The 20483-nt window shown below is 38.5% G+C and overlaps 2 protein-coding genes across 2 annotated transcripts; one reads left to right on the top strand and one right to left on the bottom strand.

Moving 5' to 3' along the window:
- Positions 1 to 754: 754 nt before the first annotated feature.
- LOC113109345 (gamma-crystallin M3) lies at positions 755 to 1753 on the bottom strand. Its single transcript, XM_026272961.1, has 3 exons — positions 1700 to 1753; positions 1227 to 1466; positions 755 to 1095 (listed from the first exon to the last, which is right to left on the bottom strand). Exons 1-3 carry the CDS (start codon positions 1706 to 1708, stop codon positions 820 to 822), a joined length of 525 nt encoding a protein of 174 aa, XP_026128746.1. The 5' UTR covers positions 1709 to 1753; the 3' UTR covers positions 755 to 819.
- Positions 1754 to 12385: 10632 nt separating this feature from the next.
- On the top strand, positions 12386 to 13455 carry LOC113109344 (gamma-crystallin B-like). The gene is made up of 3 exons (XM_026272960.1): positions 12386 to 12460; positions 12543 to 12785; positions 13114 to 13455. The coding sequence occupies exons 1-3, from the start codon at positions 12425 to 12427 to the stop codon at positions 13384 to 13386; spliced, it is 552 nt and encodes a 183-aa protein (XP_026128745.1). The 5' UTR covers positions 12386 to 12424; the 3' UTR covers positions 13387 to 13455.
- The last annotated feature ends 7028 nt before the right edge of the window (positions 13456 to 20483 follow it).

Raw genomic sequence — 20483 nt, 5'->3', positions numbered from 1 at the left:
GGAGAGAAAGAAACAGGACTTGCAAAGGACCTCTACAACACCTGAGGCACATGTCAGAGTACTTCCCACAAGGCCATTGCTATGATGCACCCTGAGCATTTTGGTAATACAGCACAATCAATGTTGGCCCCCTTCACACATACAGGCTTTACTGGTAAACACAATTAAAGATCATGTGTATACAGGACCTTTTAAAAAATACTGGTAAATTCTTTCAGGAAATTTAACAGTTTGAGACATTGTAACATGACCAGGAAATTACCCGAAATTTATTTTTTGTGAAATCAAAACGTCTACTCTGGGCCAATAACATTCTTACGCATATTAATCATTTACTCCGCACTAGTTTTACTTGTTGGCTTATACAATGTCTCTCGGCCAAAAGCAGCTAAATGAATGTGAACGTTTGACACAAAATGAAAACATCAAAAACACTGACTGTGTATACCCCTCCATGCTTAAAAACCCAACATTTCCTGTTGATGACGTCACAGAATTAACAGGTATTTTGAAACTGATGTGTGAAGGTGCTTTACCAGTCAAAGGTGTAACTTCATTTCCTGTCCGAACAGCAAATTTTTATATTTACTGGAAAAGTAGCTCCTTTTTGCAGCAATTTACTGGTATTGCTGTGTGAAAGGGGCTTAATATTTTTTTATATGTTTCATTTCCATTGATTTGCATACTTTTGGTAAAATTACACTAAATGGAAGAAATCAAAAGTGTTGAAAACAGGCCAAGACCACAGAAAAAATGCATGTTGAGGAATTTATTGTTTGTTTATGCTTATGTTATCATTTATAGTTTCAGACTGTGAATTTAACACAAGTCCATGATTCTTCTAACAGAGCTGAATCTGACATTGCTGTATCCCATATCCCTGAAGCTCCTGTACTCTCCAGGCCTGAAGTATATCATCCTGCCTCTGTAGTGGGGCTGCTCATACATGAGCCAGTGGCCGTCCATCACATTGCAAGACTGGCAGTCGGACATGCGATAACGGTCCATGAAGGAATCGCAGTCATCTGTCAGATCATACATCTGACCTCCAAAGTTCTCCCTCTCATAGATCCTCATTCTGTAGGGTCCCCTGTACTGTAAGATGAAAACAAATTTATTTTTTCAGTCTGATTCAATGCGTTTCTAATTCAATACATTCTGAATAGTTGAGCTATTATTTTTTATGATTAAAATGATAATAGTATTATTGTTTTATTTTTTGTTACCTGAGGAACCATGCGACAGGACCTGATGCCATCACTCATTCCCATGCGCATGCAATCTGCATACTCGCCCCTCCTCATAAAGAACTGGTTTCCCATGTAGTTAGGACGGTCATAGACCACAAAGCAGCCGCTCTCCACTCTGCATGAATGGCAGCGGCTGAGGTAGGTAGACATATCAGAGCAGTCACTGCTGCACTCATAGGAGCGACCCTGGAAGTTCTTGTCCTCGTAGAAGATGATCTACAAAGAAAAAAATTTGAATAATGTTAATACTAAAAGACAAGTGGTTAAATTTCAAGTAACTGGCTTTTTTGCCTTGCATTATACAACAGGTATTTGTATTAGAGCTTGTTTATGTAGCAAATGTACATAAACACATAAAAAAGCCATCTTTCCATTTAATAAATTTATGGAGGATTTTGCTGTTTTTGGCAGCTCTACTCCACTGGATTAAAGCCACCCAATACATATACCTTGCCCATGTTTGCTAGTCTTCGTGGGATTCTGTCCAGTTGCTGTCTGTCTGACTGCTGCCTTTTATACTTTATAGGCTGATAATAGTTTTGTTATTCAAATAGCCTGGAACCTGATGATCAAGCAGGTCTGTGATTTCTGTTAATTTAAATTGTGCTATCACAGCCTACATGAAACAAATAGAATGAAAGACAAACAGAAAGATAGAGTGAGAGAGAGTGAGAGAGAGAGAAAGCAAATGAAAGTGAAAAAGCTAAAGAAATCACATCAGCCAAGAGTTAACATGTCTGAAGAATTCCTTAAAGTAGCAACATTTTTCAAGTGCTTAAAAAGTAATACTTGTTAGTCATCATAAAGAGTCTTATTTTTAAGTTAATCTAAATAAGTCATGTTCATGTCAAATGAACAAAATCATAATTCATTTTTGCAAAATAGATCAGCAGGTCCAGTGTGCTTATGATTTCACATAACTGTAGCAATTTCAACGGTTCTACCAAGAGAGGTCACTAGAATTAACAATGATGTGAAGCAAAACTTTATGTAAATGTTTATGAAAGGAAATTGTAATTTTTGTTTATATTCAGTATTTGCCAGATCTCTAATGTATTGGCTTTGACATAATGCACCCCATATTAGTCCTTTTTAAGTCCCCCTTTTCCCATTCTGCACTTCAAAGAAGCATTTGATTGCAGTAACATTATTTGAAATGTATAGGTTATTTACGGCCTTCTTAGTAATTAAGCAAGGGTGTTTGATCAAACTCTGTCTCTAACATATAGATCTTTATCTGAATTCTGATTGGTTGATTGGAATGTTGTTCCAGGATCAACAAGGATGTTGATCCAGGAACAAGTTGTACTTGGTGTCTTGCACAGAGCGATCGTTTTGTGTCTTTAGACATCAGTGTATCAGCACAAGCTGCAGGGTTTAATTTGGTTTTGTTTGTGTATGTTTTTGTTTCTTTTATTTATTGTATGTTTTAGCCATGATTCCCAAACACTTACATTATAACACTGATAGACTGCAACGGTTTGAGTAAAAATCTTGGTTTGTACTTGGATGCCCTGGGGGTAAGAAGATAAAAATAAAATTTTTCTTTTTGGGTGAACTATCCCTTTAAATGGCAACTATATACAAAAAAAAAAAAAAAAAAAAGTGGTTTAAATGTATTTAAATGTATTTATAGTACAATTACTTCTGATCAATAGGCGGTGCTATTACCAGACTGTCATGGCATTGTGGCACCAATTAAAGAAAAATATTTAATGTATGCCAAAGCATAGTAAATGTGTTAACTTATTACAGGTTAATAAAAGTATATTATTGACTAAATCCAAAATGGCAACACACTTTGCAGTGTGTCCAACATTGGAAAAATCACATGTAAATATAGGTCGCACTTTTGACATAGGTGCAAGCTCTGGCGCATCCTGTGACGTTGGCTGCCTAAAACCTGTTTGTCTCAGTTTACATACAAATGTGCAAACTAAGATTTTAAAAATCTCCACTCTGGCCGGAGTTTTTAGAAACAACCGGTTTCAGAGGCGAATTCTCAGTTTGCGTGTAAACAAAGGGCGCAAAGGGAGGAAAATGTCTCCGTTTTTCAAAATAACCATGTACGTGTAAACAGGCCTTCGTTTTTAAATAAGCCTGAAGGACTTGATTTTTAATTAGGGTTGCATCTGAATTCTGCAGGGTTCCGGCGTTTGACACCCCTGATCTAACGCATTAAGATGCTAATTAATTAACAAATAGCTGTAAACATATATCACACAGTAAATACCATTCAAAAGTTTTTGAACAGTAAGATTTTTTATGTTTTTAAAGAATTCACTTCTGCTCACCAAGCCTGCATTTATTTGATCCAAAATACAGCAAAATCAGTAATATTGTGAAATATTTTTACTATTTAAAATAACTGCTTTCTATTTGAATATATTTTAAAATGTAATTTATTTCTGTGATCAAAGCTAAATTTTTTACATCATTAGACCAGTCTTCAGTGTCACATGATCCTTCAAAAATCATTCTAATATGCTGATTTGCTGTTCAAGAAACATGTATTATTATTATTATTATTATTATTATTATTATTATTAATAATAATAATAATAATATTTGAAACAGGATTTCAGGATTCTTCGATGAATAGAAAGATCCAAAGATCAGCATTTATCTGAAATAAAAAGCTTGTGTAACATTATACACTATACCATTCAAAAGCTTGGAGTCAGTATAATATTTCTTTGGAGGAATATAGAAATTATAGAAATGAATACTTTTATTTAGCAAGGATGCTTTAAATTGATCAAAAGCGATGATAAAGGCATTTATAATGTTACAAAGTTTTCTATGTCAGATAAATGTTGTTCTTATAATTTTTTTCTTCATCAAAGAAACCTGAAAATTATGTTCAGCTGTTTTCAACCTAAATATAAATGTCCTAATAATAATAAGTGTTTTTTCTAGCAGCAAATTGGATTAGCTTCAATGATTGCATCCGATCTTGTCATCTGCTTAGGCATGTAAATCCACCACACAATCATTTTGAATTGCTCTCAGTGAGTCTGTGTTCATAAGATAAGAGTGTGATTAGGTGTAAACATAGTTCTGTCACGACCACTATCATCAAAATGATAGATACTTAGCATGAACTTTGTTTTAGCGCTATGGTTAATCATTTGCCGGTATGGTTATATTCTGGGCAAAAACTCCCTGCCCATCCATGCAGCCTATCATGAATGAGCAGAGAGAAAGCCAAGTCCTGACTGTGTCAAAAGGAGGAGCTGGGGATGGAGGAGGGTAATTTGTTCCTGAGCAAGTGGAAAAGCTGCTGAATACTATTGAATAGAGCTTAAATGGGAATGCTGCAATAGGTAAGAATCAGCTGACATGATCTGCCAGAACTAATGCTAACGCTTAATTTATGTCAGGGCCACTGTCATCAAAATGACAGATACTTAGCATTAACTTTGGTTTGGTGGCTCGATTACGATGTCCCGTTAAAGAGGTCAAGCCGGGGATGAAAAGGTTGTCATATTCGGGTAAGCTAACCTTAACTAGCTATGTGTTTGCTCGCCTAACGTCAGATTTATGAAGTCCGTTCTATGAATACATATAAGATCAGTAACAGGCAGTTAACGAAGTACAACGAATTTTCCATGATTACCATTGTCCACCTATTTACTTAATATTTACGGTAGTACAAGATATTATAGCACATTACAATAGCTCACATTATTCCTGCTACAGAGATTGCAGGTGATAGCAGGCCAGCTAGCTACATTTCTCATTCAGATAAGGACTTAGGTTTGAACACTACAGTTAACAGTGTGTATACTGTTTTGTCTCTAATGCATCTCTCTCTCTCTCTCTCTCACACACACACACACACACACACACAGTTCTAAGTTCGGGTCACATAATATATTAATTCTCATGATATATTGTCAGTACTAATGTAAAAATGTTTAATTATTTCCACAGATGTATCGATGACCGCCAGTGATGCAGTGTACAACTGTGAGGGTGATCAGATCCACATGCCCCTGATCTTGCTGAAAGTCACCAGAAGTTACCTGCTGTGATAGTTATTATGAACCTTTACAGTGTCACCTGACATTACCTGCTGTAAATAGTTTTTATTTATTTACCTTAATTTGATCTTTTTTTTTCATCTTTAATCTCTGATTTGAAGGAATAAGTCATGTCAAGTTTGCAAGTTAATTCCATCTTGGTTTATTACATATGGAAATGAAATGTTGAAATTTTATAGGATGGTCAGTAGAAGGTGTCTCTTGCTTCCCGAAAACAACCAACACTGATCAACACATCACAAATGATTTTATACAACTTATATTAAATTATCCATGTTCTAAAAAACAAATCACAGTCTGTCTCTTGTTTAACACAACTGATTTCATATAGTTAGTCTTCACCCACACCCTCTACATCCCATCCCAATTACCTAATATCCTATCCTTAACCTAATTATTTTCATTCCTGCTTATTTACAAAGCTGCAAGTATCTTGTTGAAAGCAGCAGGTAGCCTGCCTGAAACTCATCTGACACAAGGAAGCATACACTTAAAATAAAAGGTTTGTAGTCTAGCTACACTCTTGGCACAGAATTGCTCATTGTAAGGCACATGTAGCAGAACTTGCTGTGATGGAACCCAGATGAGCAGCTTACAGGTCCTCAGCTCTGTACAGAACATGGCAAACCTAAAATACATTTCAAAGATTTTACAGTTGTCTTATTTCAGAATCATTCATTATTATTACACTTGACGTTTACCTACATTATTCATTGATTAGACTTAATGTACACCTACCAAATCTTACCTTTACCTTACCTTTTGCATATACACAGTGCAGAATTAAGAGGCAAGCTGATTTTCTGATCATATTTTTTGGTAAAATTTACCAATTCCAAACCAATCTTAACTATTCATTTTGCATTTAATCTTTTATAAGTGATATATAATCTTTTTTTGGTTCGTTTTATCTGTAAAATAAAATTTGCCTAATAATTATGCATACCTGGATATAAGGCGTTTTTCACTTCCAAGTTCCACCCTCCTCCTATTCTAATGTGTAATTGATAAACGTTCACTTACCTTACTCCACTGTACAATTAAGTTATTAGACAAAATACTTAGTCTGATGATGGTCATCAAACACGTTATTATACTTTTAAACATTTATAACTTCGTGTATATTAACATCACACACAAAACTAACCAGCACCATGCTGAAAGGTTTAGACTGCTCGACTGGCTGGTTGCACGTTCAATTTTTGGCCACTTCTTCATATCGTCTAACATTACCCACGTTAACAGTGACGATGGATGGGACAATTTGAGACCATTTGATCGTCGTAAGACGTTTTCATCGTGCTCCCAATTTATAACATAACGTTCTTTGTCATTTCCCCACAGTTATAGCTAGCTATAAACAATCTTACAACTACTAAACTAGTAACCGGATGTGCCGTATCGGTTTAGCGGAAGTCGGATGACAAAATGCGGAAATGCGAAGTATTAAAAGTGGGCGGAGCGGAATAAGGTGAATAGAACCAGTAGAGTTGGCATCCTAACAACGAATGGAGCAGAGATCACAGGTTTTACCCTGCCTAAAAGCTTCAGCATCCATTTAAAAATCCATAAACAACAGCATATAATAACTCAAATCAACTCATCAGTTTGCAGGTTTTGTCATCTCCAATAGACATTTGCCCTTGTTGAGTTACGTGTCCTCAATCTGCGTGAGCATAGACAAAAATCCTTACCAATATACTAGATAGCTTTGCAACAATTTAAGAATATTAGCAGTGCTATTTTACATTTATTATCTGTCTTCTGTACCTGGACACAAATTTGAAAGAACAAAAACATTGTGTAAATAGCACAAATAAATAGAGCGAACTTACAAATGAAAAGATTTCAAATAGGGCCCACTGGATAGCAATGAGAATAAAATAGAAACTAAGCAAGAAATCTTGCTTATTAATATTTATGGTGGATGCATCACCCCAAGCTCAACAAGTGAGGAACCAGAGGAACACTACTGTAATTAAGTGTTTTTTATTGTATTATATATATATATATATTGTAGTAAGTTTGTGTGGCAAGGAAGAGGACAAAGGGGTCGGCTGGACTGCTGACGTATTTATTTGCCCAAAAATAAAGAAAAACACAAACACCAAAACGGTGACTCTTATTATGACACGCTCTGTCGCACTTCCGGTTTACTCCCGGTTTTCCGTCTCCGGTTCGGGTCAGCAGTCCGTCTCTCTCTCGCTTGCATCCGTTTCTCCTGGCGTTTTATACTCTCTCCACGCCAATTACTAGAACGAGAAACAGGTGATGATAATTTCTGGCCAAACCACTCACTTACCGCTCGTCTCCTGATTCTCTCTCCCGCTGCAGACTTCGCTAAACCACGCCCCCCCTGCCACATACCCCCACCGCCCGACTCAGGCCGGGGAGCCCTCCGGCCTGCAGCCCCCCCCTCCCCATTTCTGGAGAGGAAGTCGGCCACCGCCATCTGAACACCCGGCCTGTGGATCACCTTGAACTTAAAAGGCTGAAGAGCTAGATACCAACGAGTGATCCGCGCGTTGGTATCCTTCATGCGGTGGAGCCACTGCAGCGGAGCGTGGTCTGAACAGAGGGTGAACTCCCGTCCCAGGAGATAATAGCGGAGGGTGAGGACGGCCCATCTGATGGCAAGGCACTCTTTCTCGATGGTGCTGTACTTAGCCTCTCTCTTCGAGAGCTTTTGGCTAATGTACAGCACTGGCCGTTCCTCCCCCTCTATCTCCTGGGACAGGACTGCCCCCAGCCCCCTGTCCGATGCGTCTGTCTGCAACAGAAAAGGGAGAGAAAAATCAGGAGAGTGTAACAGCGGCCCGCCACACAGAGCAGCCTTGACCTGAGTAAAGGCCTGCTGACACGGCTCCGTCCACTGGACCGTATCTGGTACCTCCTTTTTAGTAAGGTCAGTCAAAGGGCTGGTGAGGTCCGAATAATTAGGAATAAACCGCCTATAATATCCCGCCAGCCCCAAGAACTGTCTTACCTCCTTTTTGGTCTTGGGTCGTGGGCAGGTCGCAATAGCGGCAGTCTTATCAATTTGGGGACGCACCTGCCCATGCCCCAAGTGGAAGCCCAGATACCTTACTTCCACACGCCCAATCGCACACTTCTTTGGGTTGGCCGTGAGCCACGCTCCCCTCAGCGACCTCAGGACAGCCCTCAGATGCTGCATATGCCGCTGCCAGTCATTACTAAATATAATAATATCATCTAGGTAGGCAGCAGCATATGCAGCATGGGGCCGTAGAATCCGATCCATGAGGCGCTGGAAGGTAGCTGGGGCCCCGAACAAGCCAAACGGAAGGGTAACAAATTGGTGTAATCCGAACGGCGTTGTGAAAGCTGTCTTTTCTCTGGACAACGGAGACAAGGGGATCTGCCAATAGCCCTTTGTTAAGTCCAATGTCGAATAAAAACGAGCCGTGCCTAGCCGATCAAGCAACTCGTCAACCCGCGGCATTGGATACGCGTCGAATTTCGACACAGCATTCACCTTGCGGTAATCTACACAGAATCGGACTGAGCCGTCCGTTTTCGGAACTAAAACTATCGGGCTCGCCCAGTTACTATTAGATTCTTCTATTACCCCCATGTCAAGAATAGCGCCCAATTCAGCCTGAACTACTTGTTTCTTGTGCTCAGGTAAACGATACGGCCGGCTGCGAACTACCACGCCCGGCTCGGTCTCGATATGGTGCTGAATTAGGTTAGTACGGCCCGGTAGGGGCGAGAAGACGTCGGCAAACTCTGCCTGCAATTTCGTTACATCAGTGAGTTGGGACGGCGAGAGGTGATCTCCACCTGGAGCCAGGGCGAGGGATTGGGGTTTGATATTCGCCTCTGGCCCGAGATCATCCTCTCCGCCAATCACCGTTGCCAACATCACTGATTCCGCCTCATTCCATTTTTTAAGGAGGTTGAGGTGGTATATCTGACGGGACCCGTTCCTATCGGACCGTACTACCTCATAATCGAGATCTCCGACCTGTCGTGCGACCTCAAACGGTCCCTGCCACTTAGCCATTAATTTGGAGCTCGACATTGGGAGTAATACAAGCACTTTCTCTCCCGGTGCAAATTTGCGTAACCTAGTTCCCCTGTTATACAGCTGGCTCATGAAGTGTCCCTGGACACGAGGAGGGCCGGGTGGACGGGACCTAGGGAGAGGGACAGGGCGAGAGAGAGAGGGGGGAGAGAGAGAAGGAGAGAGAGAGTTAGCAGGTGGGGGTGCGCCGACCCCTGGGCACGCCACCATGTGGTCCTCCGCCAGATGGATGGCCGAGTCCAGCGACGTGGGGCGGTGGCACTGGACCCACTCGGCCGTCTTCTTGGGAAGCCGAGCGATGAACTGCTCCAGCACCACCAGGTCGATGACATGCTCCACGTCACTTCCCTCGGCCAGTAGCCACTTGCGGCAGGAGTCCCGGAGCTGTTGGGCCATCACGAAGGGCCGGCCGGCCTCGCCCAAGTCCAGGGACCGGAAGCGCTGGCGATGTTGCTCTGGCGACCGGCCGACCCGCTGGATAATGGCCCTCTTGAGGTCGTCGAAGACCAGGAGGTTCGCCACCGGAAGTTGTTGCGCGGCCACCTGGGCCTCACCGGAGAGCAGGGGAATGAGGCGTACCGGCCACTGCTCGCGGGGCCACCCGCAGGCCTCCGCCGACTTTTCGAAGAGCTCCAGGAAGGCCTCCGGATCGTCCTGGGCCCCCATCTTGTGAAGCGGCAGGTGCATGGGGGCGGCGGGCGGCCCGGCGGCCTCGGCGCGAACCTCCCGATCCATCCAGCTCCGGAACCTCTCGCGGTCCTCCTGCTGGGCCTGAACGATGGCCTGGAATCGTCTCTCCTGATCGGTCCTCAGGTCCAGCAGGGCCTGATGTTGTTCCTGGTGCAGGACCGCGAGGGAAGCGATGATATCCGCAAGCGGCGTGGAGGACGGGCTTTGCATGGCGGCGGCGGCGGTCCTTCTTCCTTCCCGGGTTTCGGCACCAGTGTAGTAAGTTCGTGTGGCAAGGAAGAGGACAAAGGGGTCGGCTGGACTGCTGACGTATTTATTTGCCCAAAAATAAAGAAAAACACAAACACCAAAACGGTGACTCTTATTATGACACGCTCTGCCGCACTTCCGGTTTACTCCCGGTTTTCCGTCTCCGGTTCGGGTCAGCAGTCCGTCTCTCTCTCGCTTGCATCCGTTTCTCCTGGCGTTTTATACTCTCTCCACGCCAATTACTAGAACGAGAAACAGGTGATGATAATTTCTGGCCAAACCACTCACTTACCGCTCGTCTCCTGATTCTCTCTCCCGCTGCAGACTTCGCTAAACCACGCCCCCCCTGCCACATATATATATATATATATATATATATATATATATATATATATATATATATATATATATATATAATATATTACTTTATTTTATTTTTTATTATTATTATTTTTTATTAACACAATAGCTTGATCTCAGCCGGTTGATTATGTATTTAATCAACAAATGTCATATCCCCTAATTTTTCATGCTCACATGCTCACATTACTCATTGCGTAATCACAAATTAAAGTGGATCAGAAATTATGAATCTCTAATAAGTATTGAGTGGCAGTCCAGCAGAGGAAGCATTCAATCTGCAGAAATACTTCAAATGACTCTCATTGATATTAAGTTCTTATATGTATAGAAGCCATAGAGTGATAAAAACGTGCTTCTGACGCTGCGTGTAGCAGAATCAACTGCACACTCACACAGCTAATGAAAACAACCTTAGAAAAATAAACAACCATGACACTGAGATTACGCCGTTTAATACAGTTAACCCCAGTTGAAACAGCTACACGAGAATGCTTGTTTCATTTAAACCTGTTCTTATGGCCTTAACTATCGGTGTGCAATTACTGTACATTCTCTAGACTGCTCTGTGTTGCTCCAGGTGTATAAACACAATGCGTAAATGCTGCTGCAAATATTCTTAATATTTCTCTCATGGAAATGATGCAATACTGCTAACATAATTTTATTTTATTTTTTACAATTAGCAGACTAGGCAATATACGCAGCGATATGGATTAATAGAGCATTCATTTATCTTAGATGTGGATTTCAGATGTTCTGAAACACACTGCAACAGATTGATTTGTGAGCAGCGATGCGCAATTTGCTCCTGAGCAAGCGGAAAAGCTGCTGAATACTACTGAATAGAGCTTATGTAGGAATGCAATGATAGGTGTCGTATTCCTCCAGGTTACAGTACATCTCAACCTGAAGCTCTTTGAGAGGCCCAATTTTGATAGCCAAACTTGGGAAGTTACAGAAAGCACCCCATCCAAGGAACATTTCCTCTGCAGAAAGATCCATTCCCGAAAGGTTCAGGAAGGTCCCTGCATGTTTTCCGAGCATGCAAACTACCGTGGCCGTCAGTAACTCCTTGACAAGGGAGAGTACAGGTGACACACTGAATGGGGGGCCATGCATGCCACTGTGGCCTCTATTCGTCAACAGTTGTCCAATTCCTGAACAACTTACAAAGCAAAACAAAATCAGTTATTTTGATTATATTACATACAGTGCATTTGCATAGATATTCATTCCCTTTTTCTGGGACAGTTGAAATGTAGCTCAGGAGCATTCATATTGCTTGTACATTTTCATTAATACATGGCATAGCATGCACTCATTTTATTACAGTTTTTTATTTTATTACATTTTCTTATATATATATAAAAAAAAAAAAAAGTAAACCTACTGTCTAACAGTAGAGCAAGAGTTTGGGTGGAGCGTACAAACACAAAATGCATTGTTTCATTCGGGATGTGTTTATCCAATTTGAGCAAGTGGCTAGACGCCAGTGCTGCTCCAACTTTGCCAGTACCAGTATCTGGAAAACAATTTAATTAGCCCAATAAATATTTTCTGGACTCAGCCATTGCCGAATCAAAAGGTCAGTGTTCCATACAACAGCCACTGAATTAATCTGCAGGAACAATCTAGAAACAATCACAGTATCAGCTGTTGATGATGCAGTTGCTGCGGCCATTCATATAACAATGATTTGCCTGGCAGAGCAACTCAATGTGAAACATATAAATCTCACTCATTGCCCTTTCAATACACAGCATACATCAAAAGGAAGAATGAAATTAGCCCCAAACATGGACAGAATGGGAAAAGTAAGACACCTTTTGCTTGCGTAAACTGGCTCTGTGATCTTTTTCTTGACTTAATTATGTTTCTACATCTTCTCCCATACAGATTTTCTTTTATGAGGACAAAAACCTTCAGGGACATTGTTTTGAGTGCAGCATGGACTGCCCAGAGCTGTCGTCCCACTTCAGCCACTGTAACTCCATCCGAGTTGAAAGTGGGGCCTGGGTCTTGTATGAACGTCCAAACTTCATGGGCTGCCAGTACATCCTAACCAGGGGAGAGTATCCTGATTACCAGCACTGGATGGGCTTCAGTGACTCTATAAGATCTTGTCGCATGGTGCAAAATGTAAGTCATCCCTGTTAGGAGAACCATAGCTGGGCTATTTTGCCCAATGCAGGTCTATGTTTCACCTTTTCAACAAAAACATTCACCTACCAGACATATGTGCCACACAACCATTCAAGATGCATTATTGGCCCTAAACTCCTTATCGTTCCCTGCTGAAAGTTTATTTTCAGTATGCATAATCTGAATGTATTTTTTAAATAATTTAGAGCACCATTAGAATAACTTTAGGTGATTCTAGATATGATTCTGCTCTTTCTACATTAAAGGGCCTACCAGAAATCAGTGCATTGTAATGGTATTTGGCTATCCACTCTCTCTTTTGCAGCATACTGGCAATTTCCATATCCGTCTGTATGAGCGGCCTGAATTCAAGGGTCAGATTATGGAGTGCAGTGAGGACTGGCCCTCTGTTTATGACCGCTTCGGTCACCGTGAGGTACAGTCCTGTAACGTTCTGGATGGGGCCTGGGTTTTCTATGAGCATCCTAATTTCAGGGGACATCAGTATTTGTTGGAGAGAGGCGAGTACCACCACTTCACTGACTGGAGTGCCATGCATCCTACTGTCGGCTCCATCCGACGTGTTCAAGAGTTATAGGTATTTTAATATGTAGTTGATTGTTCCTTAAACTATTTAATAATAATAAAAAAAATGACACTGAGCTCACATTAAGCTTCTGTCTCGTGGTTTAATTAGTTCCATTTAAAAGTCAGCTTCAAACAAAGCATTTTAATAAAAGATATTTATATAAATCTTACATATATATTTATTTATAAATTAATGATTAAAAATAAAAAAACATAAATGGCAATATCATGAAATATTATTACAATTGTTTTCAATTTTAATATATTTTTTAAAAGTGATCTATTTCTTTGATGACAAAGCTGAATTTTCAGCAGCAATTATTCCAGTCTTCAGTGTCACATGATTCTTCAGAAATCAAACTGTATGAATAAATGTATTTAGTTTTATGCTGATGCAGTTTGTTTATGTATTTGTTATGCATTATTCATTTGCATTCTTTGATCAACTAAAAAGTCAAAAGAACAGCATTTATTTGAAATGTAATTATTTTGTAACATTATAACCGTCTTTACTGTCTCTTTTGCTAAATGGAATGTTTTTGCTGAATAAAAGTAAAGTGATAATAGATAATACACCAAAATAAATAAATAAATAATACACCAAAAAATAAATTAATAATACAAAAAAAACTACTCTCTCAAGTTGCTCCCTCAAGAATTTTCATTTTTGGGTGAACTAAATTATATTATATTAAGTATGTCAAATAACCATTTTTTTAATGTATGAATTTATTTATTAACAGTTATCTCATCGTTTTCACCATCTTCTGTTGCTATAACTCAATACTCCCCTCTGTTGGTTAATGGGCTCTTACAAACTTAGATTTTAAAATAGAAAAAAATTGACTTCAGTTACCTTTTTTATAGAAAACAAGTATTTGAGTATTGTAATGACAAACTGTACATTTAACAATATATAAATAAACAATTGATTTAAATATATTTGCTAAATATAGTTGCATGTAACACATGAGTTTAAATGTTTTTTTGTTTTGTTTTTTATCTGCATGACAGATGAAGAATTGGGTTGAAGTAAATGCTTTAAAAAATAAACTGCCTCTTCAGGCCTTTTGCTATACTGACACAGAGGTCAGGAATTTTGTTTTTGCTACCAGTACCTTGTTCACATGGATATACATACCACACATGTTTTTTAACCATTTGTAATTTAAAAACAATGAGTGCATGTGTGTTTGCATAGGCAGAGAGCATGAGCTGCCAGTGGTGTGAGCAGTTGCTGGTCAATAGCCCCTGCTAAATCTCCCCATACAATAGTTCAGGCCATGTTGATGACTCAGGAGCTTTGCCAGAGTCCAGCATATACCCAAAGTCCACAATGCTGATGCAGGCCAGAGAGGCACAAGAGCATGCTAAAACAAAAGGTGGTTTTCTGCACAAAGACCACCAGCAAGCACTTTTTCACCAGTGGGCCCACAGGTGTCTGTTGGTCCAGATTCCTCCATAGGCATCCAGCACAGAATGGAAGGATAGTTCACAAAGTTCACTTATTAGTAGTTGAGCTAGTATTTTTTCCACTATCCTGACAGCGCCCTCTTGTGGTAGTCATTTGTATTACTTTTTAACATATGGTTCACGGACTAATCACAAAAAGTTATTGCGAAATCTATTACTGTAATCAGATTTGTACAGAAATCATGATTTTTATAACAAGTGACAGGCAAGGGAGGAATAATAATACATAATCAACATAAGCTTGGGTTTCTAATGGTTTGTTTATTACCTTTAAATTGTCAGCTTGAGTTATCTTAGTTGTCTTTTAAGCAGAATACTGTACATCTTCTGCCAGATTTATCAGCTGCTACCATGTGGTACAGCTATGAGTTAACAAGCTGGTAAAGTATGTGCAGGTGTTAATTGCCTGGCAGATGCGATTGGGAACTGCAAGGTCATTGTGGAGACACCCCTGCTGCAATGTTACAGCACTGTTAAAAGATGGAGACATCTTTAAATATGCCAGGGAGTAATTATAGGATGGAGGCTTCTAAAGCAGTTAACATATAGCCTAATGCAATTTAATCCCAGTTAAATGTAAAATTATGTGTTGTATACAGTATTAAAAATGGCCCATGTTGTGTCACTGGCCTAAAGTTAGTTTGATTTGTCTGGTCTGCAGTTATTTGTTTTACCATGTGAATGAAATTTCACATTTTCTTATTGCTTTCAGAATCACATTCCTCTATGACTATTTTTAAACTTCTGAGTCACTGATACAGGTCCACAGCTGAAAGGAATTACTTTAATCCTATGAAAAGAATGTAAAAATAAACTTTCCAGACGAGACAATTGCCTTTTAAGGAAATGGCAAGAGAGTTAGAGGGGAAAGTGGGGCCGGGGGAGGGGAAACACCATATTCTTCTGTACAAAAACCATTTAGTTTATACAGTAATAATGTTGACAGAGTTGTCTTGGGCACTGTAAATTTTAACAGTGCTGTACAATGATAACAATTAGATAAAAAGATAAAAATGATCATTTAAGTAAATTAGGAAATGTGATTGAAAATGCAATTTATATGGAAACTAAATACAACATAATCAAAATGTTAATGCCATGATTTCAATATAATGATTTATTGGTACATCTGTTGTTCATCCACAGATAATTTATGCTTTGATGCTGTCCATATTGTGCATCTTAATGTCTATCGATACATAATGTATGTGTGGTAGAAACACACTTTACAAAAAATAGATATGAGGTCACGTTGTTTTTGTGTTCTGTCTTCTAGAACAGGCACAGCTCATTACAAAGTGCTTTAGACTAATTGCCTGTATGTTAACACCTCTCTGTCTTATTAATGCATGAATTCTTAAACAAAATCTCTTTCTTAGATGGATTCCTTTGAGATGATTAAGATTTAAAGGCAATAGATTTGCACTATATTTCCACACCTGTCTTGCATTACTACTGTGTGTAGAAACTACACATTTAAAACCCCACAACATATTAAGATTATATGTTTAGCCTCAATAATTCTGTCCATCAAGGCTTATTAAGATTCAGGTGAAAATTAGGATTCATTGTCACATGGGCAGACTGGATGGATAAGCTAAAAGCAATTTTCACTCCTTTCTGATGATGACAGACAGTCTGGAGGTACACCTGCCCAGAACGGCATGCTGGGTCCTTAATTATGAGCCTCGGCCTGAGGTGCATTAGATGACCCACCTACTGCTGCCATAAATCTGTTACAAAGGCAGAATCCCAAAGTAATGACACCCCTCCTACCTCACTTTATTGTCATGATCTCCAGCTATAAATGACCAACAGGGATTAAGAAGCTGAGAAAGAACTAGAACTTTCAATATCACTGGAAATGTTCCTTATATAAATAAATATGTTATGTGATTTCCATGAAATGAAAGTGCAGGTGTTTGGATTCACTTGTGTCTTTTGTTTTCACCATAAGAGGGCAGCATAGGATTTAAAACAACTCATAGCCAATGATACATTGGTTTTTCATTTAATTGTATCATTAAGAATTTTTTAATTTTTGGAATATAATCTTTGCATATTTACTTGGAGGTCCACACAATGTTTATCCTGCAGCATTGAGGAAGACAGGATGGGAAACGTCAGTGTAATCTTAAACAGGCCACTACAGTACACACCTCTTTTAAGGGTTTGACCGACATTTGTTTTACAAAGCGTACTTCTCATTTGTAACTTAAGGAAGCCTTGTAAACAACAACCTTGGAGTAAAGGATTCATCAGAATGATGTTATGATGTCAACATGAGAAAATATTTGCCTGTATCTAACACCTCTAGACTTGATAATTACAGACAGACGTGTTTGATCAGGGTGAACTGATTCTGCAGAAAGGTAGATCTCCAGGAGCAGGTTGTGCTGCGTTCCACTCCACTTTTAGACATGCACTTGCAAACTTCCTCGGGGGAATCCCTTGAAAAACATTTACCTTGAAAAACATTGCAGAAAATACATTTTTGTAAGAATCATCCTGAAGCAAAATTCAGAGCATGGTAAAACATTTATCTTTATTTGAAATGTTTCATGCCTCTCTAATATTAATATTTTTCCCTCAGTTATTATTATTATTATTATTTATTTATTTATTTATACTGGGATTTTTTTCTGAAATTGATGGATTGTAGGATGTGACATGGCCCTACCTACTTTATATATATATATTATATATTATATTTAAAAGTTTATTTTATATATATATATATATATATATATATATATATATATATATATATATATATATATATATATATATATATATATATATATATATATATATTGAAAGAGTTCAGATGCAAAAGCCTCTAAGTGCCATCTGAAATTTTCATCTAAAATTAAGATTTGTATCAGGCTCCTGAGTAATTTTACTTTAATTGCAATGTGCAGGTCCTTTCCCAGGCTATTAAAGTGAAATAACTGAACATATAAAAATCCTAATTTTAGATAAAAATTTCAGATGGCACTTAGAGGCTTTTGCATCTGAACTCTTCATATATATATATATATATATATATATATATATATATATATATATATATATATATATATATATATATATACATAAAATTATTGAGAGAATTTAGTTGACAAAAGCATCTCCACAAATCTCAGTTAGGCTACAACTCATTTGCCCGGCAGATTCCAAAACTTGACGGTCTGAATGCAATGATATGATGTTACCTGCCTGTCAACCAATGTATTTGCATACCACCACACAGCCATAGCGAGAGTTAGGGGCATGCTGGCTACTAACTGTAACAAGCTGACCAGCTGATTCAGAGGGTGTTTAGTCGGTGTGGAAACAGAAATTCAGAAGTGAAAGGTAGAATCGTAAGACTTCCCAAAATACACAGAGACAGATAATGGGGTAAAACAAGGGTAAACATCAGCAGTGACTTCACTAGAAGGAGGAATCTGATGAAACGTTTGGGATTCAATCGGTACAACTAACTTGGGGAGTTTCTTCTCGACAGCTAAACAGAACCAAATGCATACTGAAGTCCCAGAATAGAGATTGATGAGGGGGGAGGTTCAGATTTTCCTGACCTACTGTGAATGTGTGCATTTTAAGATGTTTTAAGGCTCTTAACTTGGATAGAAATATAGAATTAAAACCAAGTCAGTGGGTAGTAGTAGCATAAATAATTTTTCAAGTTAACAGATTCTTAAACATGAGAATCAGATTTAATGTTGCAATGGATGATCCATGATACAAACAAGAAATAGAGAATATATAGTTTGTTTATGTTTATGAATTTAATAAACTCAGTTATAATTATCCTGGTAGCCTTCAGTATCTAAAGTCATATCTAAACTGATTAAACATGAATATTATTATAATTTATTATTATTATTCACACTAAACAGAAAATAATATTTTCCAATAAGTTTAAACTGATTTTTAAATTGCATGGGCATATTTACCTTTATTTTTCTAAAAGTGTCCATTATTTTTGAGTCAAATTCTTACATTTAATCAGTGAATTAGAATAATAAGACATTTGGGCTTTTACCAAGCAAATGAAATCAACACCGAGCTGCATCTGAAGTGGGATTTATAGATGTAGGCTATATACACATTGTTTAATGCAAGACACTAATGCATTTAACCTGCAATTAAAAATGCATAAATAATGTTTTTAAGTATTAAACATAAAACGTTGAATAATTATATTTGAAGTGATTTAAAACATGGAACAATTTTTTTTTTTAAGTCGAAATTTGAAATTGAAACCGCCAATAGATGGCAGCAAATCACTGTAAATAAGTGAGTCATTGCGATTGAACCGAATCATTTAAATGATTGATTCATTCAGGAACGAATTCACCATCATGTTGCTCAGAGACTCAAAAAACCTGTGCTGTGCGGCAGTGTTTGGAATTATTGTTGTTGGCGAAGTACAGCAGAAACAGGCAGTTGCTGTCTAAAACGTAAGTCTCTTAATGAACAGTATGTTTATTTAGCTGTTGTAAAAATCAATATAAAAACCTATAACACTTGTAATCACTGTAATTTTGGGGGAAAAAACGGCATTACATGTGAAATTGATTAACTAAAGTACTTAATGTCAAATGCACATCGTTAAAATCGGTAAGCCCCTCCCCTCGAACGCAGATGAGCCAATGGCAGTCGAGTCAGTGGAGTATCAGTTGCAACTTGCATGGGGAGCAGAACAAGCAAGCACATCTGTAGGTTTCTAAGGCACAAATTATGTTTACTTTAGTTGATGTTAAAACGCATTTATAACGGTGTAACGTTAGACGTTTTCTCGAATAACTGTATCTATTTAAGTCTGTAGGCTCTGTATAATTAAATCAGTGTTGATAAATGAAAAAAAAACATCTGTAGGTTTCAGCGCAGAGAAACATTGAAAGATCCGAAGCTTTCATCGGTTTGATGGTGTCTGTTATGAAAATGGAAAAAAAACGACGTTCCTGTGGTACTTGTAACACTCAGGTTACCCTGAGAGGATAGGCAATATAATTTTATTTTAGTACATTTCCTAAACCCAAACAAAACAGAGCAAAATATCACTAAGCATTCAACCCCAAGACAAAAGCGTTCATTTTCTGGCTGTCATCCTCTCAAATTACAACTTTCATCTGCTCTAGCAGAACGTCTTGCGTTTTAGCAAGCTAAAGCTAGCCTATAGCTAACATTAAATTTATTACAAACCTATATAGCGAACTGTTCTCACATCAGATACAGTGTATGGCAAAAACACATAAACGAAGGTCTACATTACACCGTCTCTTCATATTAAACTTGTTAATTAGTTTAATCGTACTCTGCGATGAACAATGCTGGATCTGCGATTGTAACAAATGTAACAATCGGATTCTCCAGCTTGCATTGCGGCTGTAAACCATCGCTTCCAAATTAATACCCACAATATTTATTTTAAAATATTTTATATATCCCTCCATGGCATATTTAAGTCCCACATGTAGTCCTCCTGTGTCCAAAATTTATCAAAAAGATATAAGGACAAAGTATTCGTTTACGATTTCGCAACAGTAACTCGGCGGGGCTTTCCGATTGGTCACTTTGCGTTTTGAGGGGGCTCGAAATGATTTGTTGTTGTTGTTGTTGTTGTTG

The sequence above is a fragment of the Carassius auratus genome, chromosome 9, assembly GCF_003368295.1.
Source record: "Carassius auratus strain Wakin chromosome 9, ASM336829v1, whole genome shotgun sequence".
Lineage (NCBI taxonomy): Eukaryota > Metazoa > Chordata > Actinopteri > Cypriniformes > Cyprinidae > Carassius > Carassius auratus.
The sequence above is the reverse complement of the archived record's forward strand: the minus strand, read 5'-3'. Positions and strand labels throughout refer to the sequence as shown.